Genomic DNA, 24,217 nt, shown 5'->3' on the forward strand with positions numbered 1-24,217 from the left:
ATTTTTACATTTACCCAGCCAATTAACCTACATACCTGTACGTCTTTGGAGTGTGGGAGGAAACCGAAGATCTCGGCGAAAACCCACGCAGGTCACGGGGAGAACGTACAAACTCCTTACAGTGCAGCACCCGTAGTCAGGATCGAACCTGAGTCTCCGGCGCTGCATTCGCTGTAAAGCAGCAACTCTACCGCTGCGCTACCGTGCCGCCTTAAACATGAAAATAATCTGATACATTTTAAGCTATGAATGAAGTCCCCATCATCCCCACAGATTATTCATTACCATTTGCAAAATAAAAACAGGAGCTTAGGAAAAATATCAAGAGAATTGTCTTACCGGTAGATCTGTAAAAGCAATGCCTGTGGTAAAGAGAAAATAACAATTATAAGCAAAAGTAGACCTCTTTGTATCTTATTATTCATAAAACCATAAACTTCACTGTTTAGTGACCGCGCCAGAGACCCGGGTACAATCCTGACCTCGGGTGTCAAGGCATATGGAACCAAGGGATAAGGGGAGAAGGCAGGCACGGGTTATTGATTATAGATGATCAGCCATGATCACAACGAATGGCAGTGCTGCCTCGAAGGGCCAAATGGCCTCCTCCTGCACCTATTTTCTATGTTTCTATGGGCGCTGTTTGTATGGAGTTGATGATGCTGATTATATATTATTGTCACTTGTACCAAGTTAGTTGCAGTGAAAATCTTTGTTTTTGCAAACATGGTACACTAAAGAATCGCAACACATAGACCCCAACAAAGTTACAATAACATAGAAACATAGAAAATAGGTGCAGGAGGAGGCCATTTGGCCCTTCGAGCCAGCACCGCCATTCATTATGATCATAGCTGATCATCCACAATCAGTAACCTGTGCCTGCCTTCTCCCCATATCCCTTGATTCCACTAGCCCCTAGAGCTCTATCTAACTCTCTTTTAAATTCATCCAGTGAATTGGCCTCCACTGCCCTCTGTGGCAGAGACTTCCACAAATTCACAACTCTCTGGGTGATTTTTTTTTCTTCTCACCTCAGTTTTAAATGGCCTCCCCTTTATTCTTAGACTGCGGCCGCTGGTTCTGGACTCATCCCTTCTTCATGTACTCATCCCTTCATGACTCCCCACCAGGTCCCCCCTTAGTTCTCAGTGCCCCTCCCTCTCCCTTCCCCCTTGGTTCACACGCCCGCCCTGTGGCCGCGTGGATTTTCTCCGGGTGCTCCGGTTTCCTCCCACATCCCAAAGATGTGCAGATTTGTCAGTGAATTGGCTTCTGTAAATTGTCCCTAGTGTGTCTCCAGTGTGTGGGAAAGAACCAGCATAAGGGTGAACGTTGGCCAGCACGGACACAGTGGGCCGAAGTGCCTGTTTCCATGCTGTATCTTTCAATCCAGAGGAAAGTTTAAAGGATATTTGTGAAGCAAATTCTTCATAAGGAGAATGATACATGCCTGGAATGCACTACCATGGGGGAGGTCATTTTACTTTTAGAAAGACTCATGAACAGTGCAGAGGGATTTTGTTAATATACAATTTACAAACCTACACATCATTGAGACATGGAAGGAAACCAAGCACCCGGAGGAAACCCACGGGGTCAAAAAGAGAACGTGCAAACTCCACACAGATTGCACCCAAGGTCAGGATTGTACCCGGGTCTCTAGCGCTTTGAGGCAACAGCTCTACCAGCTGTGTAGGAAAATAACTGCAGGTAAATCGAAGGTATCACAAAATGCTGGAGTAACTCAGCGGGTTAGGCAGCATCTCAGGAGAGAAGGAATGGGTGATGTTTCGGGTCGAGACCCTTTTTCAGACTGATGTCAGGGGAGGGGGCGGGACAAAGATAGGATGTAGTAGGAGACAGGAAGACAGTGGGAGAACTGGGAAGGAGAGGGGAAAGAGAGGGACAGAGGAACTATCTGAAGTTAGAGAAATCAATGTTCATGCCGCTGGGGTGTAAGCTGTACAAGCGAAATACGAGGTGCTGTTCCTCCAATTTGCGGTGGGCCTCACTATGACACTGGAGGAGGCCCATGACAAAGGTCAGACTGGGAGTGGGAGGGGGAGTTGAAGTGCTCAGCCACCAAGGTGACTCAACATCTCAACTCCCCCTCCCACTCCCAGCCTGACCTCTCTGTCATGGGCCTCCTCCAGTGCCATAGTGCGGCCCACCGCAAACAGGAGGAACAGCATCTCATATATTGCTTGGGCAGCTCTACCAGCTGCGTCACTTGGTTGCCCTTAGTTACAAAGGAAGAACTCTACACATTATCTACAGCAATGCTCATCAGATCTTGCATTTCCTGCATCCATATCAGGAAAGTTTATATCAAATAGAACAAAAGACCAAACTATTTTTCTTTGTAGAGTCAGAATGAAAGCGATCCTACATAACTCTGTCCAAAAAATATGGAAGCTACCACACTATTTAAGATGCAAGGCAAAGGAAAGGTCTCCTTTGAAACTAGCATAGAGCGTCTTTGGGCAGCACAGAGGCGCAGTGGTAGAGTTGCTGCCTTACAGCAACAGAGACCCGGGTTCAATTCTGACTACGGTTGCTGTCTGTACAGAGTTTGTACGTTCTTCCCATGACCTGCGTGGGTTTTCTCCAGGTTCTCAGGTTTCTTCCCAAGCTCCAAAGACGTACTAGTATGTAGGTTAATTGGCTTCGGTAAAATTGTCCCTCGTGTGTCGGGTAGTGAGAATGTGTGGGGTTATCGTTGGTCAATGCAGACTCAGTGGGCCAAAGGGCCTGTTTCCAACACTATGTCTAAAGTCTATTGGAAAGTCTAAACCCTGCTTCTACTGTCCAAAACTGCACTTAGATCTATTTGCAGATTTCAGCAATCTGCAACAAAAACCCCTCTCGCAACTTCTAAGCAAGATGACCAAATGCAATTTGACAGTCAATTGGCACAGATTCCCAGCAGCATGAGCTTTGAGGAACATCTTGAAATGGGAGGTGTAGAGAAGATTAGGAAGGGAGTTTCAAATCTTTTGAGTCTCAGCAGTTGAAAGCAGCCTCCGATACTGGAGCAATTAAATTCTGAAACACCGAGGGGCTGGGGTTCCTGGATCTAAAGGCTGAGAATAGGAAGGAATTACAGAGATGTGAAGAGGTCAAAACCGTGGAGGGACCATTAACAAGGATTTTATGAGGCTTGTTCAACATAAGTTAGTGCACATTGGGAGGATGGATGAATGGGGCTCATTAAGAGTCACGACGTAACCACAAGCTTCCCAAAATATTGGGGGGGAGAAATGAGTCGAGTCACACTGTGGAAACAGGCCCTTCGGCCCAACTTGCCCACACCGACCAACATGTCTCATCAACAATACACCTGCCTACGTTTGGCCCATATCCCACTAAACATTTCCTATCCATGTATCTAAATATTTTCTTAAAACGTTTCGATAGTATCTGCCTCAACTACCTCCTCGGGCAGCTCATTCCATACACCCACCAACTTTTGTGTAAACAAAAAATCCTCAGGTTCCTATTAAATATACCACCACCTTAAACCTATGTCATCTGGTTCTCGATTCCCCTACTCTGGGCAAGAGACCTTGTGTGTTTACCCGATCTATTCATAGAAACATAGAAAATAGGTGCAGGAGGAGGCCATTTGGCCCTTCGAGCCAGCACCGCCATTCATTGTGATCATGCTGATCATCCACAATCAGTAACCGGTGCCTGCCTTCTCCCCATATCCCTTGATTCCACTAGCCCCTAGAGCTCTATCTAACTCTTTTAAATTCATCCAGTGAATTGGCCTCCTCTGTGGCACAGAATTCCACAAATTCACAACTCTCGGAGTAAAAAGGTTTTTCTCTCATCTCTGTTTTAGATGGCCTCCCCTTTATTCTTAGACTGTGGCCCCTGGTTCTGGACTCCCCCAACATTGGGAACATTTTTCCTGCATCTAGCTTGTCCAGTCCTTTTATAAATTCATACGTTTCTATAAGATCCCCTCTCATCCTTCTAAACTCCAGTGTGCACAAGCCCAGTCTTTCCAATCTTTCCTCATATGACCCGCTGACTTATAGACAATTAGTGCAGGAGTAGGCCATTCAGCCCTTCGAGCCAGCACCACCATTCAATGTGATCATGGCTGATCATTCTCAATCAGTACTCCGTTCCTGCCTTCTCCTAATACCCCCTGACTCCGCTGTCCTTAAGAGCTCTATCTAGCTCGCTATCCTTAACTCTATCTAGCTCATATTCCTCTCATGATTTTGTACACCTCTATAAGATCACCCCTCACCCTCCTGCATTCCAAGGGTTGGAGTCGTAGCCTGCTCAATCTCTCGCTCGGTCAGGCCCCCAAATCGTAGCAACAGCCTCTAATTCATGGTGAAATCCTCATAATAGGATAGACACAAAGTGCTGGGGTAACTCATAGGATCAGGCAGCATCTCTGCCTGAAAAAGGGTTCCCCATCCGAAAGGTCACCCATCCTTTTTCTCCAATGGTTTTTCTGGGGCAACTTGGTTGGTATGGACAATAGACAATAGGTGCAGGAGTAGGCCATTCGGCCCATCGAGCCAGCACCACCATTCAATGTGATCATGGCTGATCGTTCACAATCAGTACCCCGTTCCTGCCTTCTCCCCATACCCCCTGACTCCGCTATCCTTAAGAGCTCTATCTAGCTCCCTCTTGAATGCATTCAGAGAATCGGCCTCCACTGCCTTCTGAGGCAGAGAATTCCACAGATTTACAACTCTGACTGAAAATGTTTTTTCTCATATCCGTTCTAAATGGCCTACCCCTTATTCTTAAACTGTGGCCCCTGGTTCTGGACATCCCACAACATTGGGAACATGTTTCCTGCCTCTAACATGTCCAACCCCTTAATAATCTTATATGTTTCGATAAGATCCCTTCTCACCCTTCTAAATTCCAGTGTATACAAGCCTAGTCGCTCCAGTCTTTCAACATATGACAGTCCCGCCATTCCGGGAATTAACCTAGTAAATCTACGCTGCACGCCCTCAATAGCACGAATATCCTTCCTCAAATTTGGAGACCAAAACTGCACACAGTACTCCAGGTGCAGTCTCACTAGGGCCCTGTACAACTGCAGAAGGACCTCTTTGCTCCTATACTCAACTCCTCTTGTTATGAAGGCCAACATTCCATTGGCTTTCTTCACTGCCTGCTGTACCTGCTGCTTCCTTTCAGTGACTGATGCACTAGGACACCCAGATCTCGTTGTACGTCCCTTTTCCTAACTTGACAGCATTCAGATAATAATCTGCCTTCCTATTCTTACCACCAAAGTTGATAACCTCACACTCATCCACATTAAACTGCATCTGCCATGCATCCGCCCACTCACACAACCTGTCCAAGTCACCCTGCAACCTCATAGCATCTTTCTCACAGTTCACACTACCACCCAGCTTTGTATCATCGGCAAATTTGCTAATGATACTTTTAATCCCGTCAAGTTAGGCTGAGGGGCCTGTTTCCTTACTGCATGGCTCCATGAATTAAAAGTTAATCAAGTTTTGACATATTGATATAACCTCGGGTAACTTTCATGATCAGGGATAGAATTTGTGATAAGAAAATGAGGATCGTACCAAGACAGGCACAACAGGCAAACTTTGAGTGGAATTCCAAGATACAGTTGGATGGTTTTAGGGAGAAACCTAGGGCAGTAGTAAAACAAAGAAGGTACAAAACAACTCCACTTTTTCATAATTGTACGACATTTCACAGCCTTGCATCCACAGCAACGCCTCAAAGTGGAAAGCAAAATTCTTAACAATAGACAATAGGTGCAGGAGGAGGCCATTCAGCCCTTCGAGCCAGCACCGCCATTCAATGTGATCATGGCTGATCATTCTCAATCAGTACCCGGTTCCTGCCTTCTCCCCATACCCCCTGACTCCGCTATCCTTAAGAGCTCTATCTAGCTCTCTCTTGAATGCATTCAGAGAATTGGTCTCCACTGCCTTCTGAGGCAGAGAATTCCAGATTCACAACTCTCTGACTGAAAAAGTTTTTCCTAATTTCCGTTCTAAATGGCCTACCCCTTATTTTTAAACTGTGGTCCCTGGTTCTGGACTCCCCCAACACTGGGAACATGTTTCCTGCCTCTAACGTGTCCAACCCCTTAATAATCTTATATGTTCTGGGAGAGGTGGAACCAGTACAAACAGGACGGTCTGCACCTGAGCTGGAATGGAACCAATGTCCTAGGGGGAGTGTTTGCTAGTGCTGTCGGGGAGGATTTAAACTAATGTGGCAGGGGGATGGGAGCTGTAGCAGAGAGACAGAGGGGTGCAAAATGAGGGTAGAAGCAACAGGTAGCAAGGTGAAAAGTAAAAGTGGCAGGCAGACAAATCCAGGGCAAAAATCAAAAAGGGCCACTTTTCAACATAATCGTACAAGGGGTAAGAGAGTTGTAAAAACAAGCCTGAAGGCTTTGTGTCTCAATGCAAGGAGTATACGTAATAAGGTGGATGAATTAAATGTGGAGATAGTTATTAATGATTATGATATAGTTGGGATTACGGAGACATGGCTCCAGGGTGACCAAGGCTGGGAGCTCAACATCCAGGGATATTCTATATTCAGGCGGGATAGACAGAAAGGAAAAGGAGGTGGGGTAGCGTTACTGGTTAGAGAGGAGATTAAAGCAGTGGAAAGGAAGGACATTAGCTTGGAGGAAGTGGAATCGATATGGGTAGAGCTACGAAACACTAAGGGGCAGAAAACGCTTGTGGCAGTTGTGTACAGGCCACCTAACAGCAGTAGGGAGGTTGGGGATGGCATCAAGCAGGAAATTAGAAATGCATGCACTAAAGGCGCAGCAGTTATAATGGGTGACTTCAATCTACATATAGATTGGGTGAACCAAACTGGCAGGGGTGCTGAGGAAGAGGATTTCTTGGAATGTTTGAGAGATGGTTTTCTAAACCAACATGTCGAGGAACCAACGAGAGAACAGGCCATTCTAGACTGGGTATTGAGTAATGAGGAAGGGTTAGTTAGCAGTCTTGTTGTGCGAGGCCCCTTGGGCAAGAGTGATCATAATATGGTAGAGTTCTTCATTAGGATGGAGAGTGACAAAGTCGATACAGAAACAAGTGTTCTGAACTTAAAGAACGGTAACTTTGAGGGTATGAGGCGTGAATTGTCCAAGATAGACTGGCGATTGATGCTGAAAGGGTTGACGGTGGACATGCAATGGAAGGCATTTAAAGGTCGCATGGATGAACTACAACAAGTGTTCATCCCAGTTTGGCAAAAGAACAAACCAGGAAAGGTAGTGCATCCGTGGCTAACAAGGGAAATCAAGGATAGTATTAAAACAAAAGATGAAGCATACAGATTAGCCAGAAAAAGTAGCATACCAGAGGACTGGGAGAAATTCAGAGTCCAGCAGAGGAGGACAAAGGGCTTAATTAGGAAAGGGAAAATAGATTATGAGGGAAAACTGGCAAGGAACATAAAAACAGACTGCAAAAGCTTTTATAGATATGTCAAGAGAAAAAGATTAGTTAAGGCAAATGTAGGTCCCTTGCAGTCAGAAACAGGTGAATTGATCATAGGGAACAAGGTGATGGCAGACCAATTGAACAAATACTTTGGTTCTGTCTTCACTAAGGAAGACATAAACCGTCTGCCGGAAATAGCGGGGGACCGGGGGTCTAAAGAGATGGAGGAACTGAGGGAAATCCAGGTTAGTCGGGAAGTGGTGTTAGGTAAATTAAATGGATTAAAGGCAGATAAATCCCCAGGGCCAGATAGGCTGCATCCCAGAGTGCTTAAGGAAGTAGCCTCAGAAATAGTGGATGCATTAGTGATAATTTTTCAAAACTCTTTAGATTCTGGAGTAGTTCCTGAGGACTGGAGGGTAGCTAATGTAATCCCACTTTTTAAAAAGGGAGGGAGAGAGAAAACGGGGAATTATAGACCAGTTAGCCTAACATCGGTAGTGGGGAAAATGCTAGTCAGTTATTAAAGATGTGATAGCATTACATTTGGAAAGTGGTGAAATCATCGGACAAAGTCAGCATGGATTTACCAAAGGCAAATCATGTCTGACGAATCTTATAGAATTTTTCGAGGATGTAACTAGTAGAGTGAATAAGGGAGAACCAGTCGATGTGTTATATCTGGACTTTCAGAAGGCCTTCGACAAGGTCCCACATAGGAGATTGGTGTACAAACTTAAAGCACACGGTATTGAGGGTTCAGTGTTGAGGTGGATAGAAAATTGGTTGGCGGACAGGAAGCAAAGAGTAGGAATAAACGGGTCCTTTTCGGAATGGCAGGCAGTGACTAGTGGGGTACCGCAAGGCTCAGTGCTGGGACCCCAGTTATTTACAGTGTATATTAATGATTTGGACGAGGGAATTGAATGCAACATCTCTAAGTTTGCGGATGACACGAAGCTGGGTGGCAGTGTTAGCTGCGAGGAGGATGCTAGGAGGCTGCAGAGTGACTTGGATAGATTAGGCAAGTGGGCAAATGCATGGCAGATGCAATATAATGTGAATAAATGTGAGGTTATCCACTTTGGCGGCAAGAACAGGAAAGCAGAGTTTTACCTGAATGGTGACCGATTGGGAGAAGGGGAGATGCAACGTGACCTGGGTGTCATGGTGCACCAGTCATTGAAAGCAAGCATGCAGGTGCAGCAGGCAGTGAAGAAAGCGAATGGTATGTTGGCATTCATAGCAAGAGGATTTGAGTTTAGGAGCAGGGAGGTTCTGCTGCAGTTGTACAGGGCCTTGGTGAGACCGCACCTGGAGTATTGTGTGCAGTTTTGGTCTCCTAACCTGAGGAAAGACGTTCTTGCCTTAGAGGGAGTACAGAGAAGGTTCACCTGATTGATCCCTGGGATGGCGGGACTTACATATGAGGAAAGACTAGATAGACTGGGCTTGTACTCGCTGGAATTTAGAAGACTGAGGGGGGATCTTATAGAAACATATAAAATTCTTAAGGGGTTGGAGAGGCTAGATGCGGGAAGATTGTTCCCGATGTTGGGGGAGTCCAGAACCAGGGGTCACAGCTTAAGGATAAGGGGGAAGTCTTTTAGGACCGAGATGAGAAAACATTTCTTCACACAGAGTGGTGAGTCTGTGGAATTCTCTGCCACAGAAGGTAGTTGAGGCCAGTTCATTGGCTATATTTAAGAGGGAGTTAGATGTGGCCCTTTTTGCTAAAGGGATCAGGGGGTATGGAGAGAAGGCAGGTACAGGCTACTGAGCTGAATGATCAGCCATGATCATATTGAATGGCGGTGCAGGCTCGAAGGGCCGAATGGCCTACTCCTGCACCTATTTTCTATGTTTCTATGTTTCTAAGATCCCCTCTCATCCTTCTAAATTCCAGTGTATACTTCATGATTCTTTTTTTTTTGTGCAAAAAATGATAGAGTCATTGGGAGTGGAAACAGGCCCTTCGACAAAAACTTGCCCACTCCGGCAAACATGTCCCAGCTACACTAGACCTACCTGCCTGCGTTTGGTCCATATCCTTCCAAACCTGCCCTATCTATGTACCTGCCTAACTGTTTCTTAAACGTTGGGGCAGTCCCTGCCTCAACTACCTCCTCTGGCAGCCTTCCATACACCCACCACCCTTTGTGTGAAAAAGATACCCCTCAGATTCCGATTAAATCTTTACCCCTTCACCTCAAACCTGTGTCCTCTGGTCCTCAATTCACCTACTCTGGGCAAGACACTCAGTGCATCTAGTCGATCTATTCCTCTCATGATTCTATACACCTCTATAAGATCACCCGTCACCCTCCTGCTCTCCAAGGAATAGACTCCCAGCCTAGTCAACCTCTCCTTCTACCCTGTAGTCCTGGCAACATCCTCGTAAATCTAAAATCCTCAAGTGTTCAAGATAAATTCCTAAACAATATTTAAAATGTCAAAGCTGAATAAATAAGGTTCAACTTCAATGCACTATTACAGGGATGCGTTTAGTAGGATGAGGGGGGACCTCATTGAAACTTACCAAATAGTGAAAGGCCTGGATAGAGTGGATGTGGAGAGGATGTTTCCACTAGTGGGAGAGTCTAGGACCAGAGGGCACAGCCTCAGATTAAAAGGACGTACCTTTAGAAAGGAGATGAGGAATTTCTTTAGTCAGAGGGTTGTGAATCTGTGGAGGCCAAGTCAATGGATATTTTTACGGCAGAGATAGAGATTCTTGATTGGTACCGGTGTCAGGGGTTATGGGGAGCAGGCAGGAGAATGGGATTATGAGGGAAACACAGATCAGCCATGATTGAATGACAGAGTAGACTTGATGGGCCAAATGGCCTCATTCTGTTCCTATCACTTATGAACGCGAGTCCATTCCTATAGATTCTTACCTAAACTGTGCCCATTCTTTGTGTAGAAGCAGGTATTATTGATCATGTTTACACAGCATCCGATTACATCCCCAGTTGTAAACGTTGGTCCATAGGGCTGTCCTGTCCCAGAGGAACAGAATGAATGGCCATCGTCCCCATGATATCCATACGAATGTTTATCCCAGCCTGAAATAGAAAAGTCCACATTAATTAAACACAATATTTATTTCCCCATTTTTAAATGCAGGGCAGCTCAATGGATCACAGCGCAGCAGAGTGGTATAGCAGTTAGACCTGCTCCCTCACTGTGCCACAGACCCAGGTTCATGAGTTCAAAAGTTATAGGAGCATAATTAGGCCATTCGGTCCAAAGTCTAATCTGCCGTTAAATCATGGCTGATCTATCTTTCCCTCTCAATCCTATTCTCCTGCCTTCTCCCCGTAACCCCTGACACCGCACGAATCAAGAATCTGACAATCTCCACCTGAAAAACACCCATTAACTTGGTCTCCACAGCCTTCTGCGGCAATGAATTCCACAGATTCACCAAGTTCGTTCCTGACCTCAGGTGCTGTCTGTGTGGAGTTTTTGCAGGTTCTCCCTGTGACCGTGTGGGTTTCCTCTGGGTGCTCTGGTTTCTTACCGCATCTCAAAGACATGCCGGCTTGCAGCTTAATCGAGCCGCTGGAAATTGCTCCTGAGTGTGTATTGAGTGAGTGGATGAGAAGGTGGGATAGCATGGAACTAGTGCAAATGGTTGATCAATGGTCAGCGTGGACCCGGTGGGCTGAAGGGCCTGCTTCTGGGCTGCATCACGAAACTAAATATTGTTGTGTACAAATATTCATTAACTATTCTATGGACAACACAACGGTATGAATATTGAATTATCCAATTTTAAGCTAATTGTCGTCCCCCCCTCCACTTTCAACTCTATTTCCCATGACCCCCCAATAACAGAGGGCATCCATTTCTCTCCCTCTTTCCCACCTCACAACCCCCGTCCCCATCTACCCGTACCCCTCTCCCTGGCTTTACATTTCATCATGGTTGCCACAGCCAGTGGTGGCAGTGGAAGATGCCATCACCACCAGCTCAGAACTGACCGTCTATCTTTCACTCTCAACTCCACTCTCCCGCCTTCTCCCCATAAACCCCCCGACACCCGTACTAATCAAAAATCTGCCAATCTCCGCCGTAAAAATATCCACTGTCTTGGCCTCCACAGCTGTCTGTGGCAATGGATTCCACAGAATGACCACACTCAAGACATTTCTCCTCATCTCCTTTCTAAAGGTACGTCCTTTTAGTCTGATGCTGTGGCCTCCGGTCCTAGACTCTCCCACTAGTGGAAACATCCTCTCCACATCCAATGGCTACACATGGCTTCACTTTTCCACATCAAAATAAGACTAACCTCACAGTTTTAGAATTAAAAAAATGCTGGAGACACAATGTCCTTTTAAAAGGAATTAGCTGGCAAATAAAGGCTTTGCTCAAAATGTCAGCATTTGCAGTTTCTCGCCTATCCGAATACTTTGAGGTTGTTAAAATGCAGTTTGTGTACGTACAGAATTGACATAGTAAATTTTAACCTATTCAACTCAATTTTTTTCTATGAGTTGGGTTCAGTATCATTTCTTGATTAACCAAATACCACCTGTAAAATTAAAACTCAAGTAGATTCTCATCTTCCTCACTCAATTTGAGAGAAAGGTTAATAATTGAAATGGAAAGCAAAATAATTCCCTAGTTTACCTTAGCATCCTAACACATGGCAGCCCTGTGTGGTACCTCAGCTGCACGGAGGCAGAGAGGAGAGCTCTTCAGCGGGTAGTCCATAGAGCTCAGAGGACCATCGGAACACAGCTACCAGCCTTGGAGGGCATCTACAACACACGATGCCTCAGAAAAGCCACTGGCATCCACAAAGACTCTTCACACCCCTGCATCAGTCTATTTGAAGTTCTACCATCGGGCAGACGATACAAGGCCTTCTACGCCTGCACCTCCAGACTCAGGAACAGCTTCATCCCCAGGGCCATAGCTGCTAAGAACCGGTCCTGCTGAGCCGGATGGTCACATCGCACAGTGAACCGGCACAGATCTACTTGCACTTTATTCTGTTTTAAAACTGTTACAATTTGTTTCATTGGGTTGTTTAAATTAATACTAGCTAATTCATTTATTGCATCGTATGGGAGGCGCATTCCCAATCCTGTTGTACCCCTGTACAATGACAATAAAAATATATTGTATTGTATTGTATTGAGATATAGCATGGAAACAGGCCCTTCAGTCCACTGAGTCCACGCAAACCATTGATCACACTAGTTCTTGTTATCCCATTCTCTACAGATATGGGGGCAATGTTTTACAGTGGCCGATTAACCTACAAACCCGTACATCTTCGGAGTGTGGGTGGAAAATGGTGCACGGGGAGGAACCCTCGCTGTCACCGGGAGAACATGCAAACTCCACACGGACAGCACCCGAGATCAGGTTTGAACCCGGGTCTCCAGCACTGTGTGGTAGCAGCTCTACCAGCTGCGCCCTTAAATATTAATAAGCAGCAAACAGGCGAGAATTATTTTGGTCAGGCAGCATCTGCGGAAGGATAAATTGTAATATTTTGCATTCAAAGTTTATTCATCAAAATGGGAAAGTTACCAATAGGTTATAAGGTGGAAAATGAGGGAGAGCATAGAAAGGGGAAGTTCAAATTTGACAGAAGAGATGAAGTGACAAGAAGGAATGGATGTGCAAGGCAAAACATATAAGATTATTAAGGGGTTGGACACGTTAGAGGCAGGAACCAGGGGGCCACAGTTTACGAATAAGGGGTAGGCCATTTAGAACGGAGATGAGGAAAAACTTTTTCAGTCAGAGTTGTAAATCTGTGGAATTCACTGCCTCAGAAGGCAGTCGAGGCCAATTCTCTGAATGCATTCAAGAGAGAGCTGGATAGAGCTCTTAAGGATAGTAGAGTCAGGGGGTATGGGGAGAAGGCAGGAACGGGGTACTGATTGTGAATGATCAGCCATGATCACATTGAATGGTGGTGCTAGCTCGAAGGGCCGAATGGCCTACTCCTGCACCTATTGTCTATTGTCTATTGTCTAAAAGATAAATACTCTTCTGTCTTCAGAATTTAGATATACAGCGTGGAAACAGGCCCTTTGCCCCATCAGGTACGCACTGACCAGCGATCACCCCGTACACCAGCACTACCCTACACACTGGATACAAATTACACAAGCCTATTAACTTGCAAACCAGCATGTCGGCCCATCAAATCTACTCCGCCATTCATCATGGCTGATCTCAATGTTCCCAATGTTGGGGGAGTGCAGAACCAGGGGCCACAGTCCAAGAATAAATGGGAGGCCATTTAAAAACTTTTTCACCCAGAGTTATGAATTTGTGGAATTCTCTGCCACAGAAGTCAGTGGAGGCCAATTCACTGGATGAATTTAAAAGAGAGTTAGATAGAGCTCCTGGCGCTAGTGGAATCAAGGAATATGGGGAGAAGGCAGGCACGGGTTACTGATTGTGGATGATCAGCCATGATCACAATGATTGGCGGTGTTGGCTCGAAGGGCCTAATGGCCTCCTCCTGCACCTATTTTCTATGCTTCTATCTATCTTTCCCTCTCAACCCCATTCTCCTGCCTTCTTCTCTTAACTCCTGACACCTGTACTACTCAAGAATCTGTCAATCGCCGCCTTAAACATATCCATTGACTTGAATTCCACACATTCGTCACCCTCTGACTAAAGAAATTCCTCCTCATCTCCTTTCTAAAGGTACGTCCTTTTTTTCTGAGGCTGTGCCCTCTGGTCCGAGTGGAAACATCCTCTCCACATCCACTATGTCCAGACCTTTCACTATTCGGTAAGTTTCAATGAGGCTCCCCCCTCTTCCTTCTAAACCCCAGCGAGTACAGGCCCAGTGCCGACAAACGCTCATCATATGTTAACCCATTCATTTTCGTAAACTTCTCTCCAAATGCAGTCTGACCAGTGCCTTATAAAGCCCCAGCATTACACCCCTCTTGTCCGTCAAGTTATGTTCCACTGCACTACAATCATGCCTGTTCCTTCACCCCTACCTCAATCTTAATCCCAGTTAGTCAGAGAGTCATACGGTGCGGAAACAGGCCCTTCGGCCCAAGTTACCCACACCGACCCATCTACACTAGTCCTACTTGCCTTCGTTTGGCCCATTTACCCCTCTAAACCTGTCATCAGTTCAGGTACTAAGAAACAAACATACAATGACACACAAACATAACAGCATATACATAAACAGTTCACAGCGCCCCCTCAGAGGGCCTCAAACGCTAGGGAGTAGAAATAGGTTTTGAGCCTGGACTTAAAGGAGTCGATGGAGGGGGCAGTTCTGATGGGGAGAGGGATGCTGTTCCACAGTCTCGAAGCTGCAACCGCAGAAGCGCGGTCAGCCCTGAGCTTAAGCCTAGACCGCGGGATAGTCAGTAGCCCCAAGTCGGCCGACCTGAGGGACCTGGAGATAGAGTGGTGGGTTAGAAGATTTTTGATATGGGGGGGTGGGCAAGCCCATTTAGGGCTTTGTATGTGAATAGGAGGACCTTGAAGCTGATTCTGTACTGTACTGGGAGCCAGTGGAGAGAGGCCAGAATCGGGGTGATGTGGTCCCTTTTACGGGCACCCGTCAGGAGTCTCGCTGCGGCGTTTTGGATCAATTGCAGGCGGGACAGGGATGATTAGCTGATCCCAGTGTATAGGGAGTTGCAATAGTCTAGGCGGGAGGAAATGAATGCGTGGATGATTTTTTCAATGTCGTCAAATTGGAGGAATGGTTTGATTTTAGCTATGGTACGAAGCTGGAAGAAGTTGGCTTTTACCACAGCGTTGACTTGCTTGTCAAACTTTAATGCAGAGTCAAATATCACGCCAAGGTTTTTGACATGCGGTCTGACTAGGGGAGGATAGGCTTCCAAGGCTGCCTGTTATCGTTTTGATGGAGTCGGGGGGGGGGGGAAATAGGATGACCTCAGACTTGCTTTCGTTTAGTTGAAGGAAGTTGAACCTAGACAATATTCCTCAGCTAAATGCTCAGATTGTGGCAATATTCTCATAAATTATAGCTTGGCCCTGTGGCGTAATCATATCCTTCCTGTAACGTTGCGACTATAACTGTGCACAGCTCCCTAGTTGCAGCTTAACTTTTAAAATCCTTTCCTGCTTTTATATTCTACACCTTCTTAGACACCTTCCTGGGTGCGGCACGGTGGCGCAGCGGCAGAGTTGGTGCCTCACAGCGCCAGAGACCCGGGTTCCATCCAGACTACGGATGCTTGTCTGTACAGAGTTTGTACGTTCTCCCCCTGACCTGCGTGGGTTTTCTCCCTGTGCTCCGGTTTCCTCCCACATTCCAAAGACGTAGCAGGTTTGTAGGCTCATTGGCTTCGGTAAAATTGTAAATTGTCCCAAGTGCGTGTAGGATAGAACTAGTGTACAGGGATCGCTGGTCGGCACAGAATTGGTGGGCCGAAGGGCCTGTTTCCGCATTGTATCTCTAAACTAAACCAAACCAAACATGAACTACCTAACCCGCTACCGTCAATAATTCACAAAGTGATGGAGTAATCCAGCGGGTCAGGCAGCATCTCTGGAGAACATGGATAGGTGACGTTTCACAGAGAGCTGGAGTACCTCAGCGGGTCAGGCAGCATCTCTGGAGAACGTGGATAGGTGACGTTTCACAGAGTGCTGGAATAACTCAGCGGGTCAGGCAGCATCTCTGGAGAACATGGATAGGTGACGTTTCACAGAGTGCTGGAGTAACTCAGCGGCTCAGGCAGCATCTCTGGAGAACATGGATAGGTGATTTTTCAAGTCAGGAGCCTTCTTCAGACGGATTGTGATGGTGGGGGAGGTGGGGTTGGTGGAGAAAGCTGAAAGGGAGGAGGGCTGGACAAAGCCTGGTGAGCGACAGGTGGATAGAGACGAGGGGGGGCACGTGTACCTCCTCCAACCTCATTTACAACACAAGAACAGGCCCTTCGGCCCACAATGTCTATGCCAAACACGATACTAAGTCCATCTCATCAGCCTACACATAATCCCTATCCCTCCATTCTCTGCATTTCCACGTGCCTATCCAAAAGTCTCTTAAATATCACTTGTGTGTTTGCCCCCGGCAGCACATTCCTGGCTCGCACCACCTCGTCCCACCGAGAAAACACCGACTGACGATCACCCCCTACACCAGTTCTATCCTACACTCGAGGGACAATTTACAGAAGCCAATTAACCTACAAAACTGCACGTCTTTGGAACGTGGGAGGAACCCGTAGCACCCGGAGAAAACCCACGAGATTACAGTTTAGTTAATTGTCACGTGTACAGAGGTTCAGTGAAAAGCTTTTGTTCCGTGCTCACCAGTCAACGGAAAGGCAATGCATGATTACAATCAAGCCATTTACAGTGTACAGATACGTGATAAGGGAATAACGATACGCGCAAGGTAAAGCTAGTAAAGTCCGATCAAAGACAGGCCGAGGTAGATAGTAGTTCAGGTCTGCTCTCTTGGAGCTAGATAGAGCTCTTAAGGATAGCGGAGTCAGGGGGTATGGGGAGAAGGCAGGAACGGGGTACTGATTGAGAATGATCAGCCATGATCAAATTGACTTGACTTGACTTGACATTGAATGGCGATGCTGGCTCGAAGGGCCGAATGGCCTACTCCTGCACCTATTGTCTATTGTAGTAGGATAATTCAGTTGCCTGATCAACTGGGAGAACGTACAGACAGCACCTGTGGTCAGGATCGAGTGCGGGTCACTGGCGCTGCAAGGCAGGAACTCTACCCGCTGTGCCACCGTGCAGATTTCAGCCATTGATTTTTCCATCCCAGTTTTGACTCTCTACCCCATTTTTGCTCCTCATGATTCTGTGCACTTCGATCAGGTCTCCCCGCAACCTCCGACCTTCCAGAGAAAAAGTGAAGCACCTACCTGGTAGTCTGTTCATGTTAACACCTTGGGCAGACAGTCCGATGCCCATGTACCTGAAAGAAAATCACACGGTTAGAAGTCGTAAGGTCATAAGTGATAGTAGAATTAGGCCATTCGGCCCATCAAGCCTTCTCCGCCAATCATGGCTGATCTATCTCTCCCTCCTAACCCCATTCTCCTGCCTTCTCCCCAAAATCTCTGGCACCTGTACTAATCAAGAATCTATCTATCTCTACCTTAAGAATATCCACTGACTTGGCCTCCACATCTTGCCTTCCATCACAGTGATGGGGGTGTCTGGAGGAGTCACTGTGATGGATGTTTGTGTTAAAATTGTGTGTCTTGTGTCTTGTGTCTTTTACTCTGTACTGTTGTGGCTGTGTGGCAAATGATTTTCGTTCAATTCATTTTGAATGACAATAAAGGTAATTCAGATTCAGATCCTTCTGTGGCAAAGAATTCCACAGATTCACCTCCCTCTGACTAAAGAAATTTCTCCTCATCTCCTTCCTAAAAGAACACCCTTTAATTCTGAGATCATTCCTGAGGTTTTTTTTCCTCCCCCATTCAGCAATGTTTACATTCTAAGATCAGTTTTACACACGAGCAATTGCAGATAGAAAGATAAGAGTCATAAAGTCACACAGTGTGGAAACAGTTTAGTTTACTGTCACATGTTCTGAGGTGCAGCGAAAAGCCTTTACCGATGTTATCGAGTCAAAGACTATAATGATTACAGTCAAGCCGTCCATAGTGTACAGATAAAGGGTACAACATTTAGTGCAAGACAAAAACTGATACAGTCCCATTAAAAATAGTTCAAAGGTCTACGATGAGGTAGATGGGATGTCAGGACTGCACTCCATCTGGTGAGAGGATGGTTCAGTTGCCTGACATCAGCTGGGAAGAAACTGTCCCTAAACCTGTGGTGAGTGCCTAGAACAGATTACCGGGGGTGGCGGTGGAAGCAGATACAATAGTAGAGTTTAAGAAATGTTTAGATAGGCATAAGAACAAGCAGGCAATGAGGGATAGGGATTATGTGCAGGCAGATGAGAGTTGGTCTCGGCATCATGTTCAGCAGAGACATTGTGGGCCAAAGGGCCTGTCCCTGTGCTGTTCTGTTTTATCTTAGTCGTACAGCGTTTAACCAGGCCCATCGGGCCACCCTAACCTGTGGTCAGTGCCCACACCAACCAACATGCCCCATCTACACTAGCCCCATCTGCCTGTGTTTGGCCCATATCCCTCCAAATCTATCCGATCCATGTACCTATCCAAATGTTTCTTAAACTTTGCAATAGTGCCTGCCTCAACTACCTCATCCGGCAGTTCGTTCCATTTATCAACTACCCTTTGTGTAAAATGTTACTCCTCGGGTATATAAAACCTATAAAATCTTTCCCCCATCACCTTAAACCTATGTCCTCTGGTCTCAATCTCCCCTACTCTGGGCAAGGGACTATACGTTTACCCGATCTATTCCTCTCACAATTTTGTACACTTCTATATGATCACCCCTCATCCTCCCGCGCTCAGAGGAATAGAGTCCTAGTCTGCTCAACCGCTCCCTACAGCTCAGAGCCTCGAGTCCTGACAACATACTCTTAGATCTTCTCTGTACCCGTTCCAGCTTGAAAACATCTGTCCTATATACATGGTTCCCAAAACTTCCTCAGTCTGAAGAAGGGTCTTGATTCAAAACCTCTCATTCCTTCTCTCGAGATGCTGCTGCCCACTGAGTTACTCCAGCTTTTAACGTCTATCTTCGGTTTAAACCAGCATCTTTAGTTCCTTCATACACATGGTGCCCAAAACTGTCTTCTAAAGGAATCTTAACCAGATTAAAATGGAAACAGTAAAAACAGCAAATGAACTGGATGGTCATTTCGCGTAAGTTCAAATAAACTGGTCATAAGGTAATAAGTGACAGGAGCAGAATTAAGCCATTCAGCCCATCAAGTCTACTTCACCATTCAATCATGGCTGATCTATCTCTCCCTCCTAACTGCATTCTCCTGCCTTCTCCCCATAACACCTGACACCCATACTAATCAAGAATCTATCTCTCTCTGCCTTAAAAATATCCATTGACTTGGGCTCCACAGCCTTCTGTGGCAAAGAATTCCACAGATTCACCACGCTTGCCACCTGAGGACTAAAGAAATTCCTCCTCATCTCCTTCCTAAAGGAACGTCGTTTAATTCTGAGGCTGTGATCTCCTGTCCTAGACCGTCCCATTAGTGGACACATTCTCTCCACATCCTCTCTATCCAAACCTTTCACTATTCGGTAAGTTTCAATGAGGTCCCCCCCCCCTCATCCTTCTAAATGGAAGGGGAATGTGTTCATGAAATGAAATGGGACTGGAACGTGTTCATTTAGATACAATGGCAGGGAATACCCAAGGGCATTCAAAGCTTAGTGGATGCCTGAAGATATGAAAAGAAAAGGAAAAAGGCTTCAGATGAGGGACTCTAGTTAAGACAGAATGCAAAGAGTGAACACCAAGACAGACAAAAAATGCTGGAGTAACTCAGCGGCGCCTAACGGCTGCGGCTCGCTGGCAGTCTGTTCGTCTTTTTTCCTTTTTTTTTGTTGTGTGTCGGTGTTGGGATGGTTTTTGTTTTTGTTTTTTGGCTGTGTATGTGTGGGGGGTGTGGGGTGGGGGGTGGTGGGGTGGGGGAACCTTTCCTTTTTAGGTCTCTTCCTCACGGCGCGGGGCGCGGCTTGGCCGCGGGCCTTCCATCGCCCGCGGGGCCTTCCATCGCCCGGTGCGGCTCGGCCGCTGGACTTTACATCGCTGGTGCGGCTTGGCCGCGGGACCTAACATCGCCCGGCGCGGCCGCGGGACGGTTCAGCGCCAGGTGCGGCTCGGCCGCGGGACTTTACATCGCTGGTGCGGCTCGGCCGCGGGACCTAACATCGCCCGGCGCGGCTCGGCCGCGGGACCTAACATCGCCCGGCACGGCCGCGGGACTTAGCAGCGCACGGTACGGCCGCGGGGCCTTCCATCGCCCGGCTAGGTCACGGGATGTTTCAGCACCCGGGACGGCTCGGCCGCGGGGCCTTCAATCGCCCGGCTCGGCCGCGGGACTTTTCAGCGCCCGGTGCGGCTCGGCCGCGGGGACTGTGCGGGTCGGTCGGGGATGAGCTGTCTGTCCGTGGGGAAGAGAGTGGAAGTTTTGTTGCCTCCATCACAGTGAGGGGGTGTTTGGAGTCACTGTGATGGATGTTTGTGTTGGGGTCATGTGTCTTGTGTTCTTTTTTTTGTGTGACTGCTGGAAATGTAATTTTGTTCGGTACCTCGGTACCGAATGACAAATAAAGCTCTGTATTCTCTATGTATTCATCTCTGGAGAAAAGGAATAGGTAACGTTTCAGGTCGGAACCCTTCTTAAGGAAACCAAGATTAGTCGCAAGCAGAGCATGCACAAGAAATTATTAACCTATGAGCAAAGAAATAAAGCACAACATAAACAGTAGGAATGTTTGTCTAGAGGGTGGAATAATTTGGGGACTAAACATGAAATCTGTGGAGAAAGAACTTATGTAAAATGTTAAACATGGATTTTGCATCAGTCGTTGCTTGAGAATGCTGCAAAAGTCACTATAAAGAGGTGGCAGAGAGACTGAATGGGATTAGACCAGAATAGAATGTTCCTAAAGCAGTTCTGAAAGTTGAAAAGAATGAGTGGAAGTGGCAGAGGGTTTGGCTCCAATCTCATTTTTCCTAGAAAATTGGAGTGGTGCCAAAGGTCTGATCGAGCAAAAGTTAAACCACGATTCAACCTACACGGGTGAGAAAACTGCAAGAGATCAACATCTCAATGGGAAGAGATTGGATTAATCAGTTAACCATTTGACGGCACTGGGCCTGTACTCGCTGGAGTTTAGAAGGATGAGGGGGACCTCATTGAAACCTACCGAATAGTGAAAGGCTTGGATAGAGTGGATGTGGAGAGGATGCTTCCACTAATGGGAGAGTCTAGGACTAGAGGTCATAGCCTCAGAATTAAAGGACGTTCCTTTAGGAAGGAGATGAGGAGGAATTTCTTCAGTCGGAGAGTGGTGAATCTGTAGAATTCTTTGCAACAGTAGGTTATGGAGGCCGTCAATGGATATTTTTAAGGCAGAGATAGATAGATAGAGAGAGAAATAGATAGATAGATAGATAGATCAGCCATGATTGAAAGGCAATAGACAATAGGTGCAAGAGGAGGCCATTCAAGCTTCTGACTGAAAAGGTTTTTCCTCATCTCAGTTCTAAAAGGCCTACCCCTTATTCTTAAACTGTGGCCCCTTGTTCTGGACTCCCCCAACATTGGGAACATGTTTCCTGTCTCTAACGTGTCCAACCCCTTAATAATCTTATACGTTTCGATAAGGGCAGTGGACTTGAGCGGGCCAAATGCTGCTCCTATCACTTATGATCTCTTGACCTAACCACCAGGGTAGCTGGCCAAATCAAGGGTCTATTAGGAGGAGAAGGGTCCCGACCCAAAGCGTCACCTATCCATGTTTAGCTCAAAGATGCAGCGCAGAAACAGGTCCTTCGACCTACCAAGTCTGCGCCGACCAGCGTTCCCCGCACACTAACACTATCCTACAGACACTAGGGAAAATTGACAATTTTACCAAAGCCAATTAACCTACAAACATGCACCATGCAGGTCATGGGGAGAACGTACAATCTCCATACAAACAGCATCTGTGGTCAGTGCCTCTGGCACTGCAAGGCAGCAAATCTACCGCACCGCCACTGTGTTCACCAATACCACAATTAGTCTGAAGGAATTGGCCTTGATGCCAGGAAGCGCAGGAAGATGAGGGGTGATCTTATTGAGGTGTATAAAATAATGAGAGGAATAGAGCAGGAAAACGCAGTCTGTTGCCCAGAGTAGGGGAATCGAGAGTCAGAGGACATAGGTTTACGGTGAGGGGAGAAAGATTTAATGGGAACCTGAGGGTTTTTTTTTTTTTACACACATACAAATGGTGGTGGGTGTATGGTACAAGCTGTCAGAGGAGGTAGTTGAGGGCAGGTTTAAGAAACATTTAGGCGGGTACATGGATAAGGAAGGTTTAGAAGGAGATATGGGCCAAAAGCAGGTCGGCCTAGTGCAGATGGGGTATATTGGTCAGCGTGGGCAAGTTGGGCCAAAGGGTCTGTTTTCACAATGTATGACTCTATGAGTCTATTTATGACCATGATCCCAACCCAAAATTTCACCTATCCATGTTCCTGCACTAACTTATTCCAGCACTTTCTGTTTCTAGGCAGAAGATGGCTGAGGAGTTAGAAAAGGACATTTATGCAAACTTTCATGGTGTGGGATAACTTACACAAGGGAAGCAAAGCGATTATCATATACAACTGATCCCACAACCCACCCTGTGCACTCAATTGAAAACCTACAGTTACTGAGAATACTGTCAGGGATTAGAAAATTTGGCACTGGAAAGCAGATTAGCAAAAGGTCGACGAGTTTGCACTTGGTTAACGAGAAAGGTCTGGGGAAGAAATGATAGGGAAAGATGATAAAAAATGAGTAGAACACATAGTTAAGAATAAGGGGTAGGCCATTTAGAATGGAGATGAGGAAAGACTTTTTCACTCAAGAGAGTTGTAAATCTGTGGAATTCTCTGCCTCAGAAGGCAGTGGAGGCCAATTCTCTGGTTGCTTTCAAGAGAGAGAGAGAGAGCTAGGTAGAGCTCTTAATGATAGTGGAGTCAGGGGGTATGGGGAGCAGGCAGGAACGGGGTACTGATTGTGAATGATCAGCCATGATCACATTGAATGGCGGTGCTGGCTCGAAGGGCCGAATGACCTACTCCTGCACCTATTGTCTATTGATGGAGTAACTCAGCGGGCCAAGCAGGCGAGACCCAGAAATAGCCCCAGAATTTAAGGACGTTTCTTTAGGAAGGAGATGATGAGGAATTTCTTTAGTCAGAGGATGGTGAATCTGTGGAATTCTTTGCCACAGAAGGCTGGGGAGGCCGTCAATGGATATTTTTACGGTAGTGATAGATTCTTGATATATAGTTTTTTTAGTTGACTCTTAGTTTTTCAGTTGATTCTTGATTAGTTCAGGTGTCAGGGGTTATGTGGAGAAGACACGAGAACAGGGTTAGGAGAGAGAGATAGATCAGCCATGATTGATTGGCGGAACAGTCTGGATGGGAAGAATGGCCAAATTCTGCTCCTACCACTTATGACCTATGGTAGCATCTCTGAAGAACATGGATCCATGTTTCCCAGAGGCATGGCCTGACCTGTCGAGTTATTTCAGCACTTTGTGTTCTAAGCAACATTCCAGCATCTGCAGTTCCTGGTGTATGAAGATAAAATGCAATTTATTTATCCCTTTGAGATCATGAAATTATCAATGCTTTTGGCACAGGGAATAACGTTTAGTTTATGTTGACAATGTTACAAAAGGGCAATATGGGGTGAAAAGATGAAGTACGAGGGGAAGCTGGCCAGGGAATATAAAGAAGGATAGTAAAAGCTTCTTTAAGTATGTTAAGAGAAAAAGATTAGTAAAGACAAATGTGGGTCCCTTGAAGGCAGAAACAGGTGAAATTATTATGGGGAACAAGGAAATGGCGGAAGAGTTGAACAGGTACTTTGGTTCTGTCTTTACTAAAGAAGACACAAACAATCTCCCAGATGTACTAGAGGACAGAGGATATAGGGAGACAGAGGAACTGAAAGAAATTTGCATTAGGCGAGAAATAGTATTGGGTAGACTGATGGGACTGAAGGCTGATAAATCCCCAGGGCCTGATGGTCTGCATCCCAGGGTACTCAAGGAGGTGGCTCTAAAGGAAATCGTGGAAGCATTGGTGATTATTTTCCAATGTTCTATAGA

General features: G+C 46.3%; 1 protein-coding gene across 1 annotated transcript in view; it reads right to left on the reverse strand.

Moving 5' to 3' along the window:
- ranbp9 (RAN binding protein 9) overlaps positions 1-24,217 on the reverse strand; it is a 93,356-nt gene that overhangs the window by 46,550 nt on the left and 22,589 nt on the right. The window contains exons 3-5 of the mRNA XM_078414398.1: positions 17,339-17,391; positions 10,355-10,522; positions 340-362 (exon numbers count right to left, since the gene is read on the reverse strand). Coding sequence (XP_078270524.1) covers positions 340-362; positions 10,355-10,522; positions 17,339-17,391 — 244 coding nt within the window. The remainder of the gene's footprint in view (positions 1-339; positions 363-10,354; positions 10,523-17,338; positions 17,392-24,217) is intronic.

This window comes from Rhinoraja longicauda, chromosome 2 (genome assembly GCF_053455715.1).
Source record: "Rhinoraja longicauda isolate Sanriku21f chromosome 2, sRhiLon1.1, whole genome shotgun sequence".
In the NCBI taxonomy this organism is placed as follows: Eukaryota; Metazoa; Chordata; class Chondrichthyes; order Rajiformes; family Arhynchobatidae; genus Rhinoraja; species Rhinoraja longicauda.